Here is a 23,777-nt window from a genome sequence, read left to right as displayed (position 1 = left end):
AATATGTTGTCCAGCATCATGTATGTTTGGAGTAAATATTTTCTTTAGTGAAAGACAAATTACTAGTTAGTAATTGGAGCTACTGATCTCATAATAATACAGCTAGGTTTTGCTGCAGGCCCACCTTTTTTTTGTATCAGTAGTGTAGCATAGAAACTGTTGTTAAGGATAAATGAAAGTAGGGAAAATCAAAGAGTCCCAGAAGTACAGAGACTGTTTATGATAGGTACAATTAGCCTTAGGAGAAGTTCCCACTGAAGGGTTTCTATCCCTGTCTCTTGTGGTCCTTTGTTGGAAGGTGGATAGTAAGTGCATTATACTGTGAGTCACAGGTGTAACATCACATGAAATTCATTTTCGAATTAGAAATTACTATTCTAAGCAATGCATACGTATTCTGGATAGTACAGTGCGATTTGGGAGAAGCTGGTTGGTACGAAGCAATGCAGAATGAAGCCTGCACTGTTCTGAGGGTATGACTCATTACAGATGGCTGGAAGGCTAATAGAATGCACTGCTAACCAAACTCTGATGTACTGGAATGATTATTTGATGTTATTCTTTCTTGAAGAAGAAAAGGTGAACTCCATCTCAAACTTTGGCTAAATACTGTTTGTATAGGATTACTGCGGTTGTTATTGGTGAGGAATGTGGGGAGTAAGCTCATCTGGTTAAAAAACAGGCTCCAGAATCTGTAGCTGTTTTTCAAACAGAACCAGAGGGAATTATTTCTCTGAGGTCAGTTAATTTTACCTGTGTGCCAAGAATTCATGGCAGTCCCTTTTGTAGTAGGTCAGAAGGCAATTTCTCAGTTTATAACCTTTTTCAATATGCATTCCACCCAATGTTAGTAAGATACATCTTTGCATCATTGAGGTACAGCTGCTTCCTCTGACTTGCAAAAAGCCTGACAGATTCTCTGGGAAGGTATTTTTAAAGACTAGTTTCATGAAGCTGGCCAGAGGATTTTGTAGACCTTACAAATAATCTAGTTCAAATTTCAGATTCTCAGGAAAAGAGGAGAGGAGGTGGTGTTCTGTAACAGAGGTTAACTGCTCAACTATTGCATGAAGTGGGTAAGATCTGAGTATTTCAATTTCCATTAGTAGCTTTCCTATAGCCTGCTTTAAAACAAACAGGATAATCTATAGGAAACTGAAAAATCAGTAACAAAACACTAATTAAGATGAAGGCTAAAGTGTTTCTCTGATTGACTGCAAATTGCATTTTGTAAACTCTATGCCCTTTTATATACTTCTGTCATCTGTGGCTTTTGTCTAACTTGCCATAAACCAAATAGATGCTTATGTATGATTTCTTTAAAAAAGAAGAAAAGCAAAAAAGATATGATGTGTGTGCTAGAATTTACTTTATAAAGTCTGTAGTTTAGAATAAGGAATCAATTTATGATGGTTGTATTTTCAGTGGCTTAGAGATTGTATGACTAATGTATAATTATTGTTGATTATCTACACTCTAGGAAAATACATGCTCGGTCTTCACGTTTCCTTCATCTACAGCTACTTTAGATCTTGAGGGCAATGAAGGGAAGAATCAGAAAGGCAATTGGGATACTCAGCTTTCATTGGAGATCTTGGTCTTGTACCTTTGAATGTTTTGTGCGTGTGTTCTGCCCTGAGTTACAGCTGAACCAGGAAGGGGACAATAATCTCATTACATTATTTTGAAGTTAATTTGTGAGTTTTGCAGCCTTTGTGGAAGTGCAAAATAAAAGTGCCTGTCTTAAAATCAGAACCATGAGTTCTACAGCACCAGTTACTATAAACACTAGTTAAAGAACTTGTGTTCAAGCATTCAGTAAGTTGTTCCTGGCCATAAAGGGCAAGTGTAAGAGCCAACGCACAACCTACCATTTGTTATGAAGTGCTAAATAAATGCCAGGAGAATGTACTCAGGTAGTGTAATGTACTTGTTACCAGTATCACTTCATTCCTACAAATATTGAAAAAAATCATACAATAAAAAAAAAAACCAGTAAGATAGGGGTATTTTGATCATCGCCATATCAACTCAGACCCACAGCTTCAGAAAAAAATGCCTTACGTTATAAGAAGTTATTTTCTCCCTCTCATTAAGTTAGGTGTGAAATAAAAGTTAGAGAAGATTTTTTTTTTTTTGATGTTTAAAGATGCCCAGAACCAGACAGTAGTAATTTTAAAAAAAGAGATCTTTAAAATACTTCTAAGAAATGCGTAAGTCGTTATTTAACGCTCCAATTTTGCTTTAAAATGCAACTTTATCTCTTTTAAAACCAGTTTTTTAACTTTTGGAAAAGCTGCATGATCCCTCTAACTTTCTACTAGCACTGTAAGCCGTATACAATCCTTTTCCTGAGTCTTTTCTTTTTTTCCATCTCTCACTATAATTATGCATGAGCAGAAGTGCCCATAAAAATGCGAAGTTTTAATATAGTTAGTACATCACACTATGGGATATAATGCAGGTATATTATATGACAAGTATAGGAGGTACTGCTGGATTTCAAGTGAGAATAACTAATAAAGGCTGACTTCATGAAGACAACTTCTGCAGGCTGCTGCCAACATGAATGTGTTCAGTTTTTTTTTTCTTTTAGCATTAAGCAATTAGGTTCCTGAGAGACCTAGCTAATTAAATGTTTTGTTAGTTTGAAGAAGAAAAGGATTTGCAAACAGAACTGGGCGAATGATTTTTCTCAATGGTGTAGTCAGAGAATATACCCTGTAATGCATTTACATGCTTGTTTGCTGTGTAAGTAGATAAGTAGTTATCATGTTTTGTTTTCGTATGTCCTTATGATATATTATACAGTATGGCTGCCACAAAATACTTGGAGAATTCACAAAGTTGAACTGTAATGATGAAGTCCTACATGATCTCAATGCTGCTGCTAATGCAGATGTAATAGGAATCTAATATTCAGTCAAGAGTATAAACTGTGACACCTGATCAATCTATCAGTTGCACAGGAACAAAGGAAAGGAATGGTTTTAGTGGTTAAGAAGACATGAGGGATTTTTGGAGAGCTCTTTTTCAAGGTTATATCTCCAGTCATTCAATTTCTTCTTGGTGAGCAAAAGAGTTTGTGAGAAACACTAAGAAGCTGTATGTAAAGAATGAAATGTTTATTTTGTTAAAGAGTTTGGTTGATTTAGGTAAAGAGTAATCTTCATCTTGTGATCCTTCACATGAATATAAAATATTTCCTGTAATAATGACAGTAAGTTTCATTAAGCAGTTTAGAAGGAAAAAGTTAATAAATAAGGCTTAACTGCCCTTTTGTCCCTTCTCAGTAAACAGTGCTCATTCTTACATCAGAATGTTAATGTTGTGGTCATGATAGCCTAACAATATGAGCAAGGCAACAATTGTAGGGAGATGTGATTTCTGAGGGATTGGTCAAGTAAAAGATACCTCCTACTACTTGCAAATCTTTTCATTATTGCCTTTACAATGTTTGAGCTCCTTCTCAATGAGATTTGCAGTTTCTCTCGTAGGTAGAATGTTGGCCATCAACTCACAGCTAGACGTCCCAGAGTGTCTTGAATGAACTCCTTTTTATTTCTTTATAACCTCCTTGGTGATCAATTCATAGCTGTTGAACCCAGTCACTTTTAACTTCTTTTGTGCCTTACTATCTTCTATTCGCCATTAGGCCAAGAAATAGTCTGGCTATAACCCTGAGACTCGCATCAAAATCCTATATTTTACCAGTGTGATAACACCCATTCTTGAAAGCCTGGGTAGGAATGAAAATCAGGGCTACATATCACAGAGCGACAGGTCACTTCTAAACATGCATAAGGCATAAAAAGTTAGAAATACCACTGTATTTCATTCAATGTGGAACGAAATGGGGTTTTGCGCATGTTCTTAAGCGAGATGAAATGTGTCTGTTATCAACAGAGCTGTAATCCTGACTTCGCTGGCCTGTGTCATTCATTGTGGTTTAAAATTACTGCCAGTAACATTAGTTCAGTTACTCTGAGGCCTAAAGTTGTTGCTGCAAAACAGACCAGAGGTTGCTGCCAGCAACATTTGCCCATGAAAATATGCTGTATTTTCATGTCAATGGTGAGTTTCCCATGGTTTGGCTTTATTATTGCTTGTGGATTTGATCTTTTATAATTTGTTTCTTGTCTTTTCCATACGTTGTGTGTTTCTGAAATGAAGCTATTACTTTAACTTGTTCCCAGGTGGTGAGCGCCCTTCCTTTTGATGTCTAATAATATCTTCCTCTCATTATTGTGAAAACAAAATCAAAAGGTTGCGGTTTTGTTTTTTTTTTTTAAATCTTCTGCTATTAGGAATTTGTAAGAGTTGTTTGTAGGATGAGTTTATTTTACAGCATCTTAAAGTAAGTTGGTGTTTTTAAGTAATAAATTCTAAATCAGTGGCCACAAAGTTGTTACAGCTCCAGTCCTTGCTTACTTATTATATGCTTCTTGCCTTTTACTGACAGTAGTGACTTACGCTGGCTTGACCATTTCTTGCTAGCATTCATCTACTCTTATTTCCCCCACTTATTCACTTCATCCAGGTTATGACTCCTATACACAGAAATGAAGTTAAAATACAGCTGAATGCTTAGTATGCTGAAAGGATTTGATGCTACTACCATGTGATAGGAAGAATGCAAATTAAAAAGGCAAACACATCTGTATGTGAATTGATATAGACAATAGATACCTGTGATTAAGCTAACTACCCACTGGATGTCACTATTGTTCCACAGAAATTCATCTAAGAGAATATTTATCTTAGAGTTGAGGGGCTGACAGCAAAGACCATTAGCTTGCAGCTAACTGAAAATTTCTAATTCTCTTTGCAGGAATACTGTACGCTTATGTTCATTTTGCAATTGTATTTTAAATCAAGGTTCACTATTTCATAATAATAAAAACCAGAGCACTGCCAAACCTTAAACTGTGAAGACTATGTAAGTGCAGACAGTGAGTAATGAAAACCTACCAGCAGTAGAGAAGCTTGCATTCATTATATTCAAGCCACTTGTTCTCATTATTATTCTCTTACTCTGCAATTGCTGGAGGTAATCTCAACATAGTGAATGAACATTACCAGTCTCTTTGAATTTGCTTAGTCCATTAGTTATTTTCTTTCTGCAAAAAGATGTGCATTCCATGTGGTTTATTTTTGTGAAATACCAGTTGAATATTCCAGGACCTAGGCTGTTTAGCTGAGAAGCCAAATAGTCCACTGGCTTTGAGGATGTCTTGGTGTGAGGAGACTGGATTGTATTCCTAGTACTCAACTGGTGTGTGATCTTGAGCAAACTACCTCAAATCTGGCCTGTTTATTTGCCATCTTCTGACTGTCTTCTGAATATCCCTTGCAATCATTTAATATAAGAGAAGGTGTTTGTACAGTGGCTAGCAGAAGAATTCTTGACTTCTTTTTCATTGTATTGTACCACTCCAAAAAAACCGTAAGAGCTTTGTTTGGTGATCCCAAATAACGTTTGTCTCAACATTGTTTAATTGAATGTAAAGACTGCAAAACCAATCAAAATGAAAATGGTCATAGAATAGTACTGCACTTTGTCTGTGGCTTGAAAAACCCTGGTCTTCAAGTGGTAGCCCCAGAACACTGTATCTAACTAAGGAAAAGAACAGAAGTTCATTAAAAAAACCCAAGAAACACAACAAAGCAAAACCATGACAACTTCAAAATAAATTGTTGCTCTCCTAAGCTTGGAATATATAGGGAGTGTCAGACCCTCTAAGGGATATCTAGGTCATGAGAGGCGCTCAATCACATCTCCTGCCTCAAGTTGCTGCCTAAAATACTTGTATGAAGGCTTAGGGTTCTGTAAAAGCCATTGTAGCTGTTGCACATACCCTGAGGATCAGCTACCAAGGTTTTAACAGTTTTGTGAGAGACTAGCACCAAAATATCCAAAACCCAAGGCAAAGTGGGATCAGAATTCTAGATACATGCTGCCCCAGCTGGAGGGAGGCAAAAGAGATATTTCTTCTCTGAGGTCCCTGAGGCATTAACACTTTGTTCGCACTCAGGAAAGAGACAGCCTTCCAAAGGGACTGAAGTTGTTCAGCTAAAACCAACTAATCTCTCCTATGAGATTACTAGAATTAGAGACTCTAGTGCCCTACCTGCCCCAAACAAGCCACTTCAATAGTGTTTAATTTGACAATGATGAGACTAAGTTTAGCTTTGTTCATGTAGTCTTTTCACAGCTGGAGGCATAGGTTTTGTAATGTTCTTTAACATGCTATGAAGCTCCTTTGAAATGTGTTCTAAGCCATAGCTGCTGGACGGAGATTTAACAACTCAGCTCACAGGCCTCAGGACGTGCAGGAAGGTTCAGAGTTACGCTGGGCATCTTATTTTGTGTAATCAGGCTATGGTTTCATTATCAATGACCACAGCAGCAATTACACATTTATCTCTGTTTGGTATGTGTTTGGAAATTCCTGAAAAGAGAATCTGTACTTTTTCAGGTAATAAATACTTAACCGATCTGAGCATATCTGTTTGAATACAGACCTGCTGGAGTTTCATTGTTATTTTTGTTATCCATCTGTGATTAATGACATACAGGCCTTATTTTCTTTTTCAAGTGCATAATTAAATATTTTTCAAAAGAGACTAGTGGTAATTTTACAGGTACTGCTTTCTTGGGAAGTTATGGATTGATCCTTTCTGATTATTGTTATGTTAGAGCAAAGCATTAAAGAAACATAAAAGGAAGCCTATAAAGGACAAACTCGGTTATGTACAACTCATTCACAATCACAATTCATTAAGAAGTTTTAGACGATGTGTTGAATATTGCCAAATAGCAAAATTTTCTTTTATACGTGATTTTTATCTATATGCATATACTCATGTGTGTGTACGTGTATCTGTAGCTGAACTTATATATGTTTTGGGCTAAATCTTTCTTATTTCGGCTGTACCTAATATTAGTCACCAGGGCACGCATCAAAGCCTATAGAAGTACAGAGATGGTTCTTGACATGAAGTTTACAGCAGACTCTAGTCCTTCAGTATAGAGATAACCAAGGCTTGCTGGTGGAAAGAGGAATCCCATAATAGCTAAGATAATTCAATGTGTATTGACTTTTTAACAGCAACTTTCAAGGTATAACTCAGGTTAAAAATCATAGTCTGCTCAGTGCTGCTAAAGTGTCTCAAGCACTTGTATTGTTAATTGCGTGGGTTCCTCTTTGCACTCAATAAAACAGGGTCTCACTGTTGCAGCTTCAGTATAGTCTCAAGCTTCTACTCCAGGATGTTTTCTCACTAGGGTCCTTGAAAATGAGAATGATTTCATTACACAAAAAAACAAACCAAGCCAAAAACCCTTCAGATGTATTAGTTCTTTTTTTAAGAGATGCTTTCTAGCTTTGTTTTCATGGTATCTAGCGTATTTCAAGGTGATTGGCTGTGGTTTGGGTTTTTTTTTCCAGTAAAAATTCAGAAGAACATTCTCCTAAGGTTTGGCTTTTTCTAATCTGCTGCAGTGAAACTGCTTTGTAGAAACATTCCCTCCCAAGTGATTGAAGACGTGCAGTTTACTAAGGCAAATCAAGTTACAAACCAGATAATTAAATTAGTGACCTGCTTATATATAGGTGCTGTTGTATTATTTTAAGAATGAAACACCCCTTGCTCCCCCAAGCCTTCTTGATAATCAAAATAGGAAGTATGATTCATTGGGAAATAAGGGGGCTGATATATTTTTCTGCAACCTACGAAAATACATGTTTTTGGGAGAAGGAAGGCAGGGAGTAGCTGTGTTACAAATCTATACAGAACCACTGATAAATGGCTACATATTAAAAATGAATATTTGTGGATTCTTGTAATGTCATTTGGGTTTTGCTAAGAGAAAAATAATTTGTTACTTATTTCTTTAAGGATTTTTGGATGCACTCAGATCAGCAAGTACACAATGTTCTCTGAAAGCTCTTTGGTGTTGTAGTATTTCTACAATGTACACTGTTTGGCTGTGTAAGTAATGAAGCTTTATTTACTTATTAGAGGGACAGTGTGCAAAACACCACAAAACCCTAAGAAGCCCAGCAAATAAAAAGAAATAGAAGAAAATGACAGATTTAATGGTTTCCTCAGCTACATTAATGCCTTTGACAGTCTTGAAAAGAGAATTTCTAATGAGCACTGAAACAAACGTGTGCAGGAAGTGCTCTTGCTTTTGCTGCTGCACATTTGAGTTCCTGTAATTGCATCAATAAGGAATTTCTGCTCCTCATTTAATGAATGCCTTTTGACTACTTTCTGAAAGGCAACTGGATGTAAGAGATAAACACTGGCACCTTTTGTATGAAGTCACATAAACAGGTTTCAATTAGTAATCATCAGCCCTGGAAACACTGTATTATGATGCAGCACAGTAAATCCTATTGTAACTTTTTATTTTTTATTAAGCCTCGGTTTTCCTCTGCTCTGATTTTGGTGTGATACCTCATACACTGCTCAAACTCCCAACTGGCTTTTTATTATGTCTTATGTTGAGCAGAAATCAGGCATTCTTGCAGAGCTGTCCCTGCACCATCTCTCCCCTCAGACAACCTAGAATTCATATGATGCTACAGCACCTGGGTCTTTAGTTTGTTATTGGTTCAAAAAGTGTGTTTCAGAGCAAGGGTTGGAGTTAGGGGGGGTGGAAACTGAGTTGTTTATTTTTCCCATTGTTGTCATTTTTCTCCCTAAACAGAGGCACAGTTGCTGCAGGTGCAGGGGATTACTTATGAAAGAAGTTTTCTATTTAAAAACAAGAGAGACTTTAATGAAATCAGTAGAGGGTTTTTACAATAGGTATTGTATTAAACCAGAGCTCAGGCTTCACATTGATTGTGGTATTTAAATTTCAATGAGTTGATTATGTATGAGAGTAAAATGACCAGTATTATGAATGTACAAAAAAGTGACATGGAAGAACTGTGCCAGAAAAGTGAGAAAAACGTTCCCTTTATAGTCCCTAGAGTTCAATAAAGCACCACTATTTCCCAGCTTTTAAAAGCTCTTTTATCACAATGGTTCATACCTCACATTCCCTGGAGCCTGATTTGTTATACGTGCAGGGTCCTGTTCCATTCAGCAGCATCTCACTGGTTTCAGTGTTGGTAGGTTTGTAATCTACGTAAAATTCCTGTGTGCTTGGAGTCATTTGCTTCAGTGACTGTCTTTTCTTTTTCCTGTGCCTTCGCATGAGAGAGCGCTGCTGCAGCTGCTTCATACTGGCTGGGTAACGCTTCCATGACACATAGATTACCAGCAGGATCACAAGCACAGACAAGAAAAGGGCCACACTGCCTGCTATGATTTTGTGGAAGGAGATGTGTTCTGTGTCGTGCTCGGGTTCGGAGCTCGATTCAGTGGCTCCAATAGTTGGGGGCAGAGGGGGCTTGCTGTCATGTTTAGGCATGGTGAGTTTTGGCTTAAACGTTGGCTTTGGGAGAGCTCGTGCTAATTCAAACCTTTCCGTGGTACTTTTGCCACAGATGCTGTAGTTTTTCACTGCATCGATAACATTCACCCCTTGCAGTTCTTTGGGGCTGGCACAAATGATTGTATTTTCCCTCAGCCCTTTAAAACTTTTAAGCCAGTTTACCAGAGAGCAAATGTTTCTGCTGCATTCCCATATATTTCCAGCAAGGCTGATGTCATTGAGGGATATCCAAGAATCCAAAATTTCTTGACCAATAAATGTGAGCTTGTTTGAATCCAGGTTGAGGCGCTGTAAATTGGGCACACACTGAAAAACACTAGGTCCACTGAAAGCTTCTATTTCATTGCCAGATAAATCAAGTCTTTGTAATGAGCTCCAGGTCCAGGACATAGTTTGTCCTATCACACTGATTTTATTCCACTGTAAATAAAGGTTTTGAAGGCTGACTAGCCTTGGAAAAAGTGCCAGGTTGAGCTTAGAAAATTGATTGTGCTCCAGGTGAAGCTCTTTCAGTCTGATCATGCCTGCAAAGACATTCCTTGCTAAACTTCGGATGCGATTATAACCCAGGTCCAACAGTTCAAGGTTTCTACAATCTTGAAATATTCGAACAGGGATGGTTCTTAGGGAATTGGACCGCAAATGTAAACTCAGCAGCTTCCTTAAGCCCCTGAACTGTTCAGATCCCAGAGACTGCAGCTGATTGTATGACAGATCCAAATTCCGGAGATTTGTCACAGGTCTGAAGGTATTATTAAGAAAATAGGAGATTCTGTTGGAACTCAAGATCAACTCTTTTAGTCTGCGTATTCCACTGAAAGCATTTTCGTCAATATTGCTGATGTGGTTATGGTCTAAATAGAGCCAGGTGAGTTGATTAAGACCTTTAAATTGATTGTATTTTAGTTTTTGGAGGCTGTTATATCGAAGGGACAAACCTAAACAACCAGCAGATATACTTGAGGGAATCTCCTGCAATTTCTGAGATTCACAATATACCATTTTGCCTTCACACCTACAGCCCTTAGGGCATCCTCGTTCAGCAGAAGAAAGCATTGTCAGTAATACAGTAGGGGCTATTACCAGAGCTACAGCTGATCCGCTCAGTAGCCTAATTACATTGAAACCTGGAAATAAAAACAACTTAGAAAAGTTATCCCCCCACACATCAGTCATTTCTTTCAATCATGCTAAAATCTTTTATTGCAATAATAAATTAAAAATCCCTAGCTCGACTCAACTACTTTTCACATTCTTTTCTTTACTCAGATTTTTTTTAAAAGCATACCTTTATATAAATAGTGAATAACAGTTGGGTAAAAGATGTAACCCCTAAGAGATTTAACTGTAATAACAAATCACATCAAGGTAAGTCTACGGAGTAATTAAAGTACAGGCTATTCAGTGGCTATGAACTATACATTTAAAAAAATAACGTGAAAAACATACCCATCCTTTGTGTTGTTCAAAGGTCGTCCTTAGGTCTTTTGTTTTTTGCTTAGTGTGCCACAAGCATGGCAGCCCCTGTCAGCTGCACTGTAGTGAGTCAGGGCTCGCTGACACCCAGGAAGAAAAATTGGACCCCTTGGGAGATGGACCGATTTTGGAACATTATTCTTTGCCAGCCATGCAGAACACTCCAAGAATAAATCAATCCCAACACAGCATTCGCAGCAAAATGTCAAATTCTTCCTAGGTAATAGGATCTTCATGGATATTATGTTTTTGCATCTTTATAGTTAGGAACCTGGCTTTTAAAATTTCTCTTTATAGGAAAGCATGTTAGATTCCTCCAAGCAGCGTTTAGCTATCTGAACGCACACATCTGTATTCCATAGCCCAGCAGTTCCCTTACTTAGTTCCCGATCCGGCTAGGAAGCTGCTTTGTAGCATAGAAGGTAGAATAAGCCGGTACAATGAACAAGCTCTGCTCACTTCTGCATACTGTCATTCCGAAAGCTCCGTCCGACTGTTGCTTTGGTTTCAGCAGATGCAGTCTTATGTAAAGCTGCCCCCAGTGGTGAAGAATATTATGGGCATGTGCAGAAATGTCTTCCTTTTATCTTGCAAATGAGTAAGCTCTGCTGGGAAAAGAGTGATTGTTCTGAGTGACTAATAGAAGCCGAATGGTCAGCTTCCATGTAAACTACTGAGGTGTGCTGAAATACCCAAATCCTCTTAGTCTCTTTTCCTGTTTATGAAGGCTGTTTTGTATCCCAGAACTTAATAGCTCAGCATGCGCTGCTGAGACTTTTGTCTGAAGGGCTAAGATGACATTTGTAGGACATAGATACAAATTTTCCATCCTAAGGGTTTTTTTTTCTTACTGCATTAGACGTGTTCACATGACCTTTGTCCAATAACTCACTATTTTTTAGTGAAGTATCAGCCTTCTCAGTGTGTCTCTTATCAAGCATTTCAGTGGGGACACTATATTTTACAACATGAAAAATGTTTTGGAGCTGACATTTTGACTTTTTGCTTTTTTCTTCTCTGTTAAAAGGCACAGTACCAGGAGGTTGGGAGAAAGTATTGTGCTCATTTATTTCCCAACTTGCTGTCACTTCCTTGCACAGCACTAGCGCTTCAAACACTGGTTTCCATAACCCTTACAACATAGGGACTAAGCAGCTTGGTGTGGTACCTTCAGCAGGTGAAATGTTTTTATTGTCACTTATGCCATGGGCAGGATTTTATGGGAAGGTGCAATATGCAGAGGTTTGATTTTTTTTTTTTTTTAAATGGATGACTGAGCAGTCCTTATGCATCACATAAAGAGACTTTCTCTTTCCTTACTCTTCTGAGTTCTGTAGAGAAAGGACACTTCCTCTTAACAGGGCAGAGCATAGGTAAGATGGCATTGCAGAAAATGCACCATGCTGGCAATCTTCCTTCACCTAGAAATACGTGATCAGAGATGATGGTGGGGAGGTGTAAAATCATGGCTCTTTGTTGTGCAAGAATAGGCTGGAGCCTGTAGAGAAGTGTGCCGCTCGTTAAAAGAAGAGTACAGATTGCAGTCCCTCAAATGCAACCAGACAGCTCTGAGAACTGCTTTTTCTTTCTGAGGCAAAATCCTTACCCCTTGGAATAATGTGCTTTGACTTTTCCCTTATTATTCAGTGCTGTGAGCATAGAAGAACTTAAAATGAGGTGAAATCTGAGAATCTCCACGCATTAAAATGCCAGCATTGCCTAGTACTCAGTCTGTGAATGACTTCAGGTTTAGAGTAATCCCGCTAGTATTAACGCATCTATCTATAGTGCCTAAATTAGGAGCACAGTCGCCCCTGGCTAGCAACTATGAACATCTTTTATGTCAGGAGTCAGAAATACACACCTGCATCAAGGCACATCCTGTGAAAATTCTCCCTTTTGGGTCAGATTTGTGGAGGGAAAGCGTTAATTCCTCCATTAATCTCTGTCGCTGTCACCAACTCCCACTCTCTACTACAGCTTGTTTCTGGCTCTCGCATCTGCTCTGTAGGGTTGAGGAGCCAGCATCAAACTGCAGACTGCACTGGGAACTGTGACTGTCTGGGGAGCTGTTCTGCTGACAGGAGTGTCACGTGCCAGTCTTGGTGTGCTTGTTACAGGTTTTCCATCACTGCCTTGGGGGTTCTCTGTACTTGATGGAGGAGGATTGGCAGCATCAGAAGACAATTCAGACATTCGGTGAGCCAGTTTGCCTCGTGGAACTGCTGCTCTTCCTCTGTTGACAACAGAGGATGTCTGTGACAAGTAAACTCTTTAGGAACCTAACTGAGCCATTTCAATAAACTTAGGCGGCGTGAAATTAGGTGTAAATCTTCACCTGGTTCAAACACAGCATGGAAAGTTTCAGTTAACTTACAAATTCTCCCAAGTGACAGGGGACAGGACAAGAGGGAATGGCCTCAAGCTCCGCCAGGGGAGGTTTAGGCTGGACATTAGGAAAAAGTTTTTCACAGAAAGGGTCATTGGGCACTGGAACAGGCTGCCCAGGGAGGTGGTTGAGTCACCTTCCCTGGAGGTGTTTAAGGGATGGGTGGATGAGGCACTGAGGGGCATGGTTTAGTGTTTGATAGGAATGGTTGGACTCGATGATCTGATGGGTCTTTTCCAACCTGGTGATTCTATGATTCTATGAAATTCTTTCTCCTCAAGAGTTGGTGCTACATAACATGCCACTATAGTCTGACCCTTCTTCCCAAATTTTACCTATCTTCTGGCTTTTCCTCTTTTGCCTTCTCTCCCGGCTCAGTCTTCATTGTGGAGATAACAAGTAGCTTCTCTGCCACCGTGAGTCAGCAGAGCTTTGGTAGCTTTTCCCAGGTTTTAGTAGTTGCCAATATACTGGACGAATAAGAGGGAACAGCCACTCTTTTACCATGAGTTATTTTCATTTTTCTGAAAGGGGTGAGATGAACAGAGAGAGCATCAAATCTATGTTAATGGATTGCCAAATTCAATTTTCTTTGCTGAGATCCTTTTTGAATTACACAAGCAGGAAAAGTGCCAGTGTCTGATAAACAGTTTTTAAAAATTACATTTCTGTATCTTCATACAGCTGAATGGGCTCTTTTCAAATTGTGGAAATAAGGCTGCTCCCAGTATGAAACACTTCATACAAAATTTCAGACCAGTATGGCCTTATTATAAACTATGAAAAGTAGAGAATGAAGTTCAAACTGCATTTTAGATAAGAAGATACCTTTTGTAAGTCGTTTAACCTTTGCCTTGTATCAGATGCATGATAAATATACCTGTGAAACCCTGTTGCATTACCATTTAATTCATGTAACCAGGAAAAAAGAACTCAAGGCCAAACTGGTTAACTTCTCTTATGGATAAGGTATTTTCCATTGGAACTAATACCGCAGGTCCTGAGTGCCTAAAATCTAGGAATTTGTTGAAGGGTTGGTGTGCATTTAACTTGTACTCCTTGCGAGTTTGTGTTGTTTGCATTCTGCAGGTTAGTTGCTGTAGTCACAGGGCATTTTAAGTTCACCTCTGTGCTCTTGCTAGGCAGCCCTGCCTCTTGTCCTGGAACAGCAGTTCTCAGTCAGGAACAGGAGGTAAAAACTGTGAGCAGCAGAAATCTCAATGACTTCAGGCTGACTGAATATTAGTGCTCAAAATGATGTTATGCCTTCTCTTCTACTTATGAAGACAGCACTTTATGCAATTCTGCAAAGACAGATACTCTTAAGAGAAATATTTCATTTATTTGTGTACTCTTGTGCACAGCCTGTGTTTTGGGATTTCAGCCTTAGACATAAATTTAGATGCTACAGAATCTGGGAAGCTTATTAGTCTTGAATTTTATGCTTCCTTGATAAATCCAATTTGTTTCTTTGGGCTTTTTTTTGAGGGGGGGAAATGATACACGTCAGAAAGTATATTGACAAATGCATTGCTAAATATGTTTTAGCATTCATACAGATGAGAAGCATTATCTTGGGTGGAGGCTGTGATGAGCACAATGTTTTCTTCACCAGCATGACAGACAAATTCGTTTCAAAGTTGTTTGGAAATGATGCACTATCCCAAGGTAGTGGTGGCCCATGTTTTTCTCATGGTACTAAATTTTCAATACGCTTTCTGCCTGGATATTGTTCTAGATATATTTCTCTACTATCTGATTTTGCAGTAATTTGCTTTAATTTATTTTCATGTTTGGTTTTAGTTTTGCTTATGTAGCTAAATTCTAGTATATCTTCTTTTTCCATTCATTTGGGCTGTAGTCTCTCTATGTATCTGCAATAACCCTATGCAAAACTTAACATGAACTGCAGCTGGAATAGTAAAGTGTGCATTGACAGATGACATTCACTATAAAAACCTGCTCCTCCATAGAGCTGGTTTGGAATGGAAAAGTTTTGCATAGGAAAGGGGTGAGGGATCTTGCATTTTTCAATGTTATGAGAAGTCATCTGTGATGACCAGGTACATCTGTTTGCTAGGTGTATTTGAAAAGAAGGAATGACAGAATTATCAGGCTCCAATAGAGTGTGGATGAGGGATCATAGAATCACAGAATAACCAGGTTGGAAGAGACCCACCGGATCATCGAGTCCAACCATTCCTATCAAACACTAAACCATGCCCCTTAGCACCTTGTCCACCCGTGCCTTAAACACCTCCAGGGAAGGTGACTCAACCCCCTCCCTGGGCAGCCTCAGCCAGTGCCCAACGACCCTTGCTGTGAAGAATTTTTTCCTAATGTCCAGCCTAAATCTCCCCTGGAGGAGCTCGAGGCCATTGCCTCTCATCCTGTCCCCTGTCACTTGGGAGAAGAGGCCAGCACCCTCCTCTCTACAACCTACTTTCAGGATGAGAAGTGTACTTCTCAAAGCATAAGGAACCAGCAGTTTCTAGGTGCTAGTGGGATTCCACATAAATCAGCAGTCTAAAGCCTTTCCCTGCTCTGTAATTTGCTTCCCATCAGCCTTCCTCAGGACCTTTCATGCTTACTCTCTAAAGTGCAGTTCTTGTTTAATGATGTTGCTACAAAAAAAGAAATTACTTTTTAAAATAGTTTCCATTTCTGTTGCTCCCATAAGAAATTAATTCAGAAAAACAGTATGATCCTTTGTAGCCACAGTGCATTATGTTCTTAGTTCACAAACTTCAGAATTTAGATATCTGGACACAATGTTTTCTGTCCACAGACAGAGAGATCTCCTGGGTCTGGGAGTGCCTTCATGTGTGCAATTGCATGTCTCTTTGGGGAATAGTAGCTAACAAGTGCTGCACTGTGTTCTTTTTGGGTTTATGAAGTGACAACGTGTGTCTTTCCCTTGACTTTATTTCACTATAAAGAAACTAGGAGTTAGCTGGGTTAGCAATAGTAACTTGTTCTAAATGGTACTGTAGTGTGTTATCACTGTGTCGTTAAGAGTAGATGAGTCTAATAAAATGTGTTTGCAATTTTTGAGTCAGTGATTAAATGAACCTGCTGTTCCCTGAGGATCAGATTAGAGCTGGGGGAGTATAACTCCCAGTGTAAATACCAGAGTGTGGGAGGACAGAGGGAAACTCAGGATGCAGAATTTGCCAAAGGCAGGAAAAGGAAGCGTGGGAAAGCCAGGTTCAAAGACCATGCACACAAAAGAAGTCAAGGCAACACAAAAGGGTCTAGGACAACTCTCCATGGGGACAACTTTCTGCAGGGAACCTCTAAGCCCAGCCCTAGCCTTAATGCTAACCCTAACCTTAACCCTCCCTGTGTGGAGTTGTCCCCATGGGGAGTTGTCTGTGTAGAGTTGTCTCACAGAGAGTTGTCCTTTTCTGAACAGAAAATGCTCTTAAGAAACAGGGAAAGAGGAATGAGAGTAGGGAGGGTCTTATCCCAGCAGTTTGTCAGTAGTGACCTAAAGGCCCATGATAGTAAGTGATAGATGGGGAATGTGGATAAATGAAAATATCCCCTTGCTCTCCTGCTAGGAACAATTAACTTTGCAAGACCTCCCTGGCATCTGTGAGGATGAAAGGATTCCATGTTACAAATTTTGTGATGAGCTGAAGGAATGTATGAAGCTGAATAGGAGACGTGCCCCCTTTCTAGGAGTCAGTAACCTCCATAACATTTGATTACTTGTAGAGTACATCAGGGACACATCTGGCCGTTTGGGTGTACCCAGAGGATCTCCTCAGTGCCATGGTTCGCAGGGCAATACAGGCTATCACTTTCCCCACGCACAGTTACACTCTTGAATATTGAAGCTTTTCCATCTGTACGGTTTTGTTTAAATCTGAGCATAGTGGATAGGTCACAGGGGCCTCTAAACTGTCCCAGGGTAGATAATGCTGCATACAAGCCTATAACCTTTGTTCATGGCATTCAGTGGCTAGAATTTCTGAATCCTACTATAACTCCTGTATCCTTAATGAGGCATTGGACACTAAACTGCTCCCTGACTGACTTTTTGTCCTTTGATTTTAAAGCTGTTTGAAAACAAGCAGCCTGGGCTTCAGTCTCTTCCTCTGGAGGCACAACTACGTGAGATGCAAAGCTATCATTTTGCTTTCTGAAACTGATAGGTGCCACTTCTATTTCAGTCGATGTAGTGTTGATTCATTCAGGCTTCTCCTCCAGCATCTTGGTGAAAGGGGAATATGAGTAAAAGCAGCAGAAGGCAAATGATCATACCAGAAGGAAAAGAAACGAATTGCATCTTACAAACAGTGCTAGCTTCAGCTTGCAGAGCATGAATGATATGTGGCCTAAATGTCCTGGAGATGTCTATGTGCAACATGCAAGGCAATTTTAGTGGCCTCTGTGTTCCTGCCTGTAGTGTCTGTGAAGATGTAAGGGAGGTTAAGTGAGAATAAACCTAGGCTTGTTGCAAACGCTTTCCACTGTTTTATGGGCCAGGATAGCATTGCTGGAAGAGTGCCTACTGTCTTATTGTCCAGGCAGCGCAGATGGGGTTTATGTAGCCTAGAAAAACCCTTCAATGCCACCATGAAGTTTGCTTGCCTTTGGAGTATGATTGGTTCTCTTGGGGGTATGCGACTTCTGCCTTGCTACAACAATTCTGCATATGCATCCATGGCAGACTATGGTTGGTGGCAAAAGTAATGAATTTATATCTTCTTGGTAAGAACAGTAACAGTAAAAATTACCTAAGGACTAGTGAAGTGGTGGTAGTGTCAGTAACATGGCCATTTTGATAGTGTTTTATTTTCCACCAAACCATATACCTTTTCAGTCTTCCATGTTGATATGTAATTAAAAAAATGGAGTTTTTAACTACATAACCCCTGCCTTCATGCCTTTGCCTGCAGCTTCCCTTTCTTAATTCCTACCCTATGTATAATTCTCTGAGGAATGAATATTTGTAAATTGCTCAACACAGAGCACATATATACACACAATGCATGTTCACAAATGTTCTTAGGAATTTCAGACATATTCCTTATTACGCATTTAACTAGTTGCTTCTTGGTTGTCCAAACAAAACTGCCTTGATATCTCACTGTATACGGAAGGTGTAGAGTTAGGTGTTCTGTGAGGTCAGTGAGGAAATGTTTGTTGGCTACTGTGGCTCCTTGACTGCTGGCAAGAACTTTCATTACAGGAAACACATGAGGTCCACATCATATCAATAGCTATTAAAAAATCTTATTACTTGCTTTCCAAATTTCAGGTTTTACCTTAATTTTCTTTGAGTCTCAGCAGCTTCACTTATGAAAGAAGGAAAATGATACTTATCATCCTATAAGTTAATCAGCATAATAGATGCCTTGCCTCATTTTTGTCTGACACTAGTTATTTTCCACCGTATCTCTTTTCCATCGGTTAAGCCACCTATTGCTTTTTGGACTTCTAACACAAGTTATTCCATATTTGTTGTCATTTTAATTACTTGCTATGATTATATGTTATTTTGATGCACTTTTTGAGCTAGAATGACCAAACAGCAAAATTCCATGTGAGGACAATAGAGGGGTCAAGTATAGGAAAAGAAGCTTCTTTTTAAAATGCAAAACTATCTCAAATATATGGTTAATAAGCTTGTCAACTTCTGTTCACAGTTGGGTGTTTTTTTGACATTACAATAATACTATTTTGAAAACTACATAAAATCTGCTGAATATTACTTTTAATTTTCCATACAAAAATTGTGGCGGGTGGCTAACGTTTTTCGGCTAGTTGAAATGAAAGATATGCATATATAGCATTTCTTAGGATCAGACCTAGATTAGTAGATAAAACAATTATTCTTGTACTTCCTAATCTTATTACTCTTCAGTGTCAGCAGGCATATAGGGGTAAGCAATTAAAGAGTGCAGAATACCTTGATTTCATTTGACCTATTGAAATACTCTAAAATAATTTCCGCTTCCTCCTTCCACTTGCATGAAAACATCTACAGAGAAAAAAGCATTGTAGCTTACCTCTACTAGGACTAATGCTTGGACGCAAGCATGAGTATTGGTATTTTGAGATCGTGATTTCAAATCCAAAGACAGTCAGAATGATGCGTTACTATACAGGATTAGTAACATTTTGAAGAGAAAACTAAACATGACAGTTGAGCAGATTTGCAACTGAAAGAGAAAAACATGAACAAAGTTAAGAAGTATATAATTATGTTCGTTCACACTGTGACTAGCATAAAAATGATTTATTCCAAATGGTTGCAGTTGCATGCTTAGTCACTTCCTTCCCTGGCTTCAGCCTAATTCTGTTTTCTGGCATTTTCCTGCAAAAAATGTTTGTTCTCTTTTTCATCTGAAGTTTCAGATTTTTGTCGCATTTAATAATTCAGTCAAGTCTTTTTCAATTAAGTAAGCTACAGCAGTTTTTAAGTATTCCAGCTATGGTGGCTGGTGTTCCTGAGAAAGCTCAGAATCTTAATTATACTAGCCGTCTTGGTTAGTTAAGCAGCCTGTAATCTGCTTCTACTTAGTCACAGAGGTCACTCATCCATGCCCAGTAACAGTGGACTAGAGCTTTCTGATTTTTTTTTTTCCTTAAAATAAAAGATGAATTGTTGCAGGTGTGTTTTGACTATTCCTTTCTGTATTTGCCATTCTTCTTATCCTTTATCCCTTTCCTTTTGCCTGGCAAACAGAGCTCTCAAGAAATCACATGTGATTTAAATCACTTGTTAGCTCATCATTTTCAGCTGTGTCTACCCAAGAAAATTGTCTTAAATGAAATGCAATTAAATAAAAAAATAAACATGCAACCAAACCCCAGCATATATAAATGATTTACAAAACTACAACAGACTCCCATATAACTAATTTCAAAACAAAACTCTTAATTACTTCAGATTTATTTTGGTTTCTGTGATAGTATCCTCTACTGTTTATTAAAACTAAGTGTCTTTTGTCCAGTGGATAGGACAGCAAATAAGTGATAGAACCTGCTCGAAGAGGCATAGTATTTGCCTACTGCAGCACAGGGTAAAACTATAAATATCTGCAAGGTGTTAATGTCTGATTGACCAAAATGCTGAATAGTGCTGCAGGGGCAGGGAGGAAGAGAGGACACTTAACACGAATAGAAGAATTCATGTTTTTACCCTTTCTTCTCTTGCTTACAAATATAGGGTGATAGGCATGTTCTAGTCTTTGCATTTTGTAAATCCTTCTATCCAGTATTCTTTATCTCCTAAGTAGGTAAGAAGCTTAAAAATGCCTTTCTCTCTTACAGCTTAGTTGCATACAGAAAGGGTTAGAAAGCAAGAAATGCTGCCAGTTGATAATCAAGTAGAGACTCTGGTCAACCCGCATAGGGAATACACAGAACAACTGAATTGGGGTGAGTCAACAGCTGCATATCTGTGCCCCTAAATGGTAATAGGAACTGGGGGAAAACAGTAAGGACTTATAAACCTGAACTCAGTTTCAAAATCGAACATTTTGCCTCCAGACACAGAGGAAGCAGATGCATCACCATCCGCTTGCTCTTACAAGGTACCTCTTTTGTCATAGATATATGACAGAAAAATCTTCTATGTAATCGGGAAATCGTGTGGCTTGCTGATTTGGTCTTACAGCACATGTTTATGTCCTCATTTGTCATTTGGTCAAATTGATCACACTGAAATCCAGAGCACAAATAGAATCATAGAATCATAGAATAACCATGTTGGAAGAGACCCACTGGATCATCGAGTCCAACCATTCCTATCAAACACTAAACCATGTCCCTTAGCACCTCGTCCACTCGTGCCTTAAACACCTCCAGGGAAGGTGAATCAACCACCTCCCTGGGCAGCCTGTTCCAGTACCCAATGACCCTTTCTGTGAAAAATTTTTTCCTTATGTCAAGCCTGAACCTCCCCTGGTGGAGCTTGAGGCCATTCCCTCTTGTCCTGTCCCCTGTCACTTGGGAGAAGAGGCCAGCTCCCTCCTCTCTACAACCTCCTTTCAGGTAGTTATAGAGCGCAATAGACACATACCTGCATAATTAACAAAACAGGAATATTTCCTGTGGGCATTTCTACTATTGTGTCTTCACCAGTCTTCTGTGTTGCTTTGTAAAACTGTATGGAAAGGAGTTTACTTTATTATATCAGTGTAAGACTAAAAAGGACCCTAATCTTGAGATAACTATGTACAAATCTAGTACACAAACCAGTCATAAATAGAATGATGTCAGAAATGTAGCTTAGTTTGAAATTCATAGGAAAAGTAGAAAAGGACTTTAAAGGGAAAAATAAGTATACCTTTGATTTTTTTTTCATCATCAATATGTATCATTTCAGCTCTATAGTTTAGTTTATACTATGATAATTTCACCCTGCAATATACTCTCTGTGGGATTCCTTCTAAGGTGATGTGCCTTGGTGGTGTTTGCATGAATAAAGAATTCACATTGGGTAGTAAAAATTACAACGTAAAATTCTCATGTTTCAAAGTAAAAGCCAGGAAGTAACTTATGGGTGTTTGGAAAAGAAAAAAATAAAGGTACTGTATGGCCATCTGATGGAATAAGAACTGTCTCCTATGAAGGTCTTTGCAGTTTCCTTTAAAATTCCTGCTACTTGCCACTCTGAGACAGAAAGCTGGAAGAGATCCAGCACTCTTATCTGACATAGCAATTTCAATGTTCTTTTCTCTCTCTCTCTGTGATTTAAAGTCAAGTAGAAATACAGAGATATCTGTAAGTGGATAGAAGTCTTGGAGTTATATCAGAACACCCTTGCGGGAGAGAATCTCCAAAAAGAGAAATATAAATGTCCTTGAATGTATTTGCTCCATACGTAGATCCCATGATATTTGGAATTCTGTATCAGCTACTTTGTGATCAAAAGATTAACATTTTAAAGATGTTGATAATGCATACATAGATGTAAAGACCAGAGTTTAATATTTCACTGGTTTGTAAACACAGAAGTGTGAGAGGAATGCAGGAGCTAATATGCTATGCTCTGTAGCAGTTCAGCTGTCAGACTTGATTTTGCAAAGCTCCCTAATTTTGATAAAACAAAGATTTATTGAAAGTTGGATTTAGAAGAGTTTTCCAGCAACATTTCCTACTTTGATTATTCATGTCTGCGCACAAAGTCCAAATCCACTTGTGGTGGTTATTGAACCTTCAGTGAGAGCTGTGGAAGTCTGCTTCTGTTGTTATCTATTATGGACATGGTGGGAATTAGCATGGTACTGATGAACTTTCAGCTTGGATCTTTTACTTAAAAAAGGTTGTTGTAAGTTGGGTCAGGGATGCAGAGAAAGAGAGGATTCTTACTCATTGTAGCTCAGTTTCTTACAGTCAAGCGTCTTAACAGATAGCGTTAGTACAGAATGAACGTGGTTCATTTGCAGAATTTCAGAGGAGGAGAGGACTCTCCACTGTTATATATATATTTTTTCTCTCTCTTTTAAAATATTTAGTGCCATATCATGTAATGAACTAATACAATAATTTGCATCCAAAAGATTAAAAGAAAGTTGCTGATCTTTTCAAGTCTGGTAAAATTAGCCACTTAAATGCTCATCATATAATTTAACAGATATACCAGTGATGTGTCTCCTGTTGCTGTTTTTTTTCCCCACCTACTGGAAGGACTTGATGGGTATTTTATGTCCCTTTTTTTTTGAACTGTTTATCTTGTACATTTGTATTCTTTGCTTATGTTGCCACTTATTTTTTACTTTAGGCCACTTGCAGCAAAAATGTATGAAATCCTACTGTGCCTAGAATATATTCGAAAAATAGTGAATGCTTTCAGTGCTTTGCAAGTTTGCAGCCTCTGCCACCTTTTGCTGCTATTTGTCTTTTGCTTTCTGCACAATTTACTCGGTACTGTGTGCTGCTTTCTTGTCAGAGGCTGGCTGGTATTGTCTCGTGTGTCAGTAGTGGCTTATTTTACTCGCCACAGTTTAATGCAAAAGCAGTCAACAGCAGCAATCGGCTTTGTTTCAGTTCCCAGTCTTTCCACTGTTGCCATTCACAAAGGGTAGAAAACCACATACAAAACCATTTATGAAATAGGGAGATTCTCCTGTTCTCAAACAGAAAAGAATTTAAAAATTAGGCAAAGTTTTACTTATCATTCTGTGCAATCAAAAATAATTTAAACGGCTTCCAGGAGCGCTAGTAAATAGGCATATCAGTGAGTCAGATGTGACTGTGTCAGGACAACAATATCCTTCAGCATGTATTTTTGGTATGTCTGTCAGAGGTCATTATTAGGAAATTAGTGATGAATTGCATGATTTAACATAACAGTTACTCGGAGCATGTTTTGCTGATTTCTGTTCCCTATGAAAGTAATGACTGTCTCTATTTGTCTGTAATTTGTACTCTACATGATTAGAACAAGGGTCAGAGGTCTCGTGTAGAGTCACTGTTTAGATAGTTTTACTCCTGAAA

The 23,777-nt window shown here is 38.7% G+C and overlaps 2 protein-coding genes across 7 annotated transcripts in view; one reads left to right on the top strand and one right to left on the bottom strand.

The window, feature by feature from the left end:
- Positions 1–11,565, bottom strand: part of LRRTM3 (leucine rich repeat transmembrane neuronal 3) — an 83,228-nt gene extending 71,663 nt beyond the window's left edge. The window contains exons 1-2 of one of the 3 annotated variants that reach the window (XM_069864012.1): positions 10,904–11,565; positions 9,050–10,581 (exon numbers count right to left, since the gene is read on the bottom strand). In XM_069864012.1, coding sequence (XP_069720113.1) covers positions 9,050–10,581; positions 10,904–10,907 — 1,536 coding nt within the window. In that variant the 5' untranslated portion in view covers positions 10,908–11,565. Of the gene's footprint in view, positions 1–9,049; positions 10,880–10,903 lie in introns of those variants that run through there. The other 2 variants (XM_069864013.1, XM_069864011.1) reach the window with 2 other exon arrangements.
- The window catches only part of CTNNA3 (catenin alpha 3), a 418,271-nt gene that overhangs the window by 186,782 nt on the left and 207,712 nt on the right, over positions 1–23,777 (top strand). The window lies entirely within an intron of this gene.

This window comes from Phaenicophaeus curvirostris, chromosome 9 (assembly GCF_032191515.1).
Source record: "Phaenicophaeus curvirostris isolate KB17595 chromosome 9, BPBGC_Pcur_1.0, whole genome shotgun sequence".
Taxonomy (NCBI): Eukaryota; Metazoa; Chordata; class Aves; order Cuculiformes; family Cuculidae; genus Phaenicophaeus; species Phaenicophaeus curvirostris.
This window is presented reverse-complemented; position numbering and strand designations above follow the sequence as displayed.